Source organism: Castor canadensis, chromosome 14 (genome assembly GCF_047511655.1).
Source record: "Castor canadensis chromosome 14, mCasCan1.hap1v2, whole genome shotgun sequence".
NCBI classification, from domain to species: Eukaryota; Metazoa; Chordata; class Mammalia; order Rodentia; family Castoridae; genus Castor; species Castor canadensis.
Genome location: NC_133399.1, coordinates 17,182,024 through 17,185,520, shown reverse-complemented (window position 1 = coordinate 17,185,520; position 3,497 = coordinate 17,182,024). Strand labels below are relative to the sequence as shown.

Below are 3,497 nucleotides of genomic sequence, written 5' to 3'. Positions count from 1 at the left end.
ACTGTGATACACAGACTGAGACCATTAATCAGCTTGTCCTAGTGGACAGAGTGGCTTCAGAACTCAGGAAGACCCCAAAGCCATTGCAGCAGTTTGGATTCGAAATGTCCCCCACAGCCCAGGTGCTAAGGACTTTGAAGGTAGTATGATACTTATAAAGATAGTGTAGAATGTTTAACAGGTGGAGCCTAGTAGAAGGTCTTAGGTCTTTGGGACATACACTTGAAAGTCACATATGGTACAATTTTCCTGTTTCTTTTCCACTTCTTCCCATGAACTGAGCATCCTATACCACATGTTCTCTGTTCTTCATGATGTGCTGCCTCACCCCAGGCACAAAGCCATGGAACCAGCCCATCATAGACTTGAATCACACATACTGTGAGTGAAAACAAGCCTCCTCTGTGTATAATTTGATGATATCACATATTTCATTTCAACAATGATTAACAAATCCAGTGGCATGGAAAAAGGAGATCACTAGGAGGCGAGATATTCATTTAGAAAAGCCTTCATAGTGGCCTCAACTCATAAAATTCTCAAGATGGGTTGAAAAATATGAGAATCAAAAAGAAAATCTCAGAAAAAAAACAGTGACCACCTAGGATGATGGTCACAGTTATACCACAAGGTAGCTGGTGAGTATCTGAGCAAGTGAGCTTCAGGACTTCCAAAACATCACAAAACATGGATGGGGTAAGTTTGTGTAATAGGGAAGAGGCAGAAGATGTTCACCTGTGTAAAAATCACACTTCCAGATCAAATTTCCATCTGTACTCAATTTTCCCTCTGTCTCTCCACAGCAGACAGCATCAAAATAATGGAAGGTTAGACGCCAAAACATATTATCCCATTGTTATTACATTATTCAACTGTACTTACACGGACCAGAAAACAATATTCCTTACAGACTGCGCTATACGTACCTTGTCACAACAGGTCCAGAATGACACAAAGACATAGTCCATTATCAGCATGATTTCATTTATTTTTATTTACTTGCTTTTAACAAAACAAAGTATGTTAGGTTCATTTTCACCATAATATATTATTGTGCCTTGAGAAAGAAAGGTTCATATAAGCTCATGTATTGTTTACCTGTTTGTCATTGTGGGCTTTAAGGAATGTATCAGATTCTAAGGTCTCTGGGAGATTTCTGAACCATAAAGAATGAAATTCTGTCATTTGTGTAAATGTGGAAGGAACGAAGAACATTATATTAGCTGATATAATCCAGAATCTGAATGACAACTACCACATGTTCTTTACATTATATGTTGAAGTTAAAAATGGTGAAATGACTGTAAAATAGTTAACACCAGATGTTGGGAAATGTTTGGGAGAGATTGGATAAAGGGAGGCTGCATTTGATCAACGTGTGCTGTAGGAATGCATAGAAATATCATCTTAAACATCATTTATCTACATAGTTGGTACATATTTATGTAAACTAAAATTTAATAAAATACAACGCAGATCTCTACTGACACAAGGTTCCCTACTGTTGCACTGTTCAGCCCAATCCAAGTTCCTGTCTTCCTAGTTCCTGACCCATTCAATCCAACAATCTACTCATCATTTATAAATTGTTTTAATTTCAGTAATGCTATCTAGAGTATGAAAATATCCACCAGGGAAAGGAATACTTCTGGGGACATATTTTGCCTATGACTAAGGTAGTTATAGAGGACATCAACCCTGAAATGAGAAGAGGATCATAAAACACAAGAATAAAACCTAATGAGCATGACTAAAGTAAGCCAATATGATGAATTTTCCATTAAGGTCACTTAAAGAAATAATATCACAAGAAATGAAAAATAGACAAGGAAAATAAACACTCTCAGATTCTCTTCCACTATGAAATACTACTCGTGGCCTATGTTGTCAACTGTGGTCTTTCCCACAGCAGTGCAGCATATGACTATTTTTAGTAAAAGAAAAATGACTCATTGTGAATATGACATTTGAGAAGAAATGACTCCTAAAATATGCTGTATAAGGTTAATGGGAGTTTCAAAGTATTTTTGATACAAAGATGGAAAAAACATAGGCAGGGGAAATTATTTTTAAAAGATGATTGGACGTCATAGAGAGAAGAAAGTATAATAAAGTGAGTTCTGTAAGTGGCTTCTATATACTAGCTGAATTGAAAAAATAGAAACTTCAGGAATAAATAGAAAGAGCAAGTTCTGTTAAACAAATCCTACCTCTGACACTGAGGATTTTTGTGGTACTAGAGTTTAAATTCATGGCCTGCAACTTGAGCCAAACCATCAGCTGACACCAAGGACTTAACTCCTGCAATTATGTATGCGTCTTTAGTCTCAGAAAAATTGGAACTCTATTAGGTTCCCTGTCAAAAAAGTCTTTTCAAAGCACTCTTGATGTCTTTGTTCCTCAGACTGTAGATGAAGGGATTGAGCATGGGGGTGACCACACTGTACATCACTGAGGCTCTTGCAGTAGAGTGTGTGTCTTGGGTCACTGCAGAACTGAGGTATACGCCTAGTCCAGTACAATAAAATAAGGAGACAACTGAGAGGTGAGATGCACAGGTGGAAAATGCTTTGTACTTCCCCTGAGCTGATGAGATGGCATGGATGCAGGAAACAATCTTACAGTAAGAGCAAAGGATGCCAGTGAGGGGACCCACAGCCAGAAGCATAACTGAACAATAAATCACCACATCATTAAGAAAGGTGTCAGAACATGCAAGCTGGACCAATTGGTTAAGTTCACAGAAAAAGTGTGAGATTTCCAAGTCACTACAGAAGGATAGCTGCAAAACCATTAGAGTTTGTAGTACAGAATGCAGGACATTTGTGATCCAGGAAACTAGAAGAAACAACAGACAGACTTGGGGGTTCATGATGAGTGTGTAATGCAGGGGGTGACAGATTGCCACAAACCGGTCATATGCCATCACAGTTAGTAAAAAAATGTCCAACCCTGCAAATAGTAGAAAAAAATACATTTGAGTGATACAGTTGGTGTAGGTAATGACTTTACTCTGTGTGTTGATGTTCACCAGCATCTTTGGGACAGTGGTTGAGGAAAAACCAATATCAGTTAAGGACAAGTTGGTGAGGAAGAAGTACATGGGTGTGTGCAGGTGGGAGTCTGAGATCGTGACCAGGATGATGAGCAGGTTTCCAAGCACAGTGATGAGATACATGAACAGGAACAGTCCAAAGAGTACAGGCTGCAATATGGGGTCTTCTGAAATTCCCAGAAGTAGAAATGCTGAAGTTTGTGTGTTATTCTCTGGGCCCATGTGGTTGATGAGACTAATATAAAAAAGTGTATTAAAATTATGCAATAGTAAATAGACATAATTTCTCCTGTGTATTCTGTAGTGCACACTTGAATTCCCCAGGTTTTGCATGTGAATCTGCTCCCCTATGGTGCATCCCCTGATGTTTCTGATTTGTAATTTCCTGTCCCACTCGCAGCCTTTTTCTAAGAGGTCATATACTCAAAAATTTTAAACACTA

At 38.3% G+C, this 3,497-nt stretch overlaps 1 protein-coding gene across 1 annotated transcript; it reads right to left on the bottom strand.

The window, feature by feature from the left end:
* Positions 1-2,359: 2,359 nt before the first annotated feature.
* Positions 2,360-3,277, bottom strand: LOC109675443 (olfactory receptor 7A17-like). The gene has a single exon (XM_074053414.1). It carries the CDS (start codon positions 3,275-3,277, stop codon positions 2,360-2,362), a length of 918 nt encoding a protein of 305 aa, XP_073909515.1.
* Between the last annotated feature and the right edge of the window lie 220 nt (positions 3,278-3,497).

Excerpts from the sequence above, each read along its gene's own strand:
- LOC109675443 (XM_074053414.1), bottom strand. The coding sequence starts at position 3,277 with ATGGGCCCAGAGAATAACACACAAACTTCAGCATTTCTACTTCTGGGA.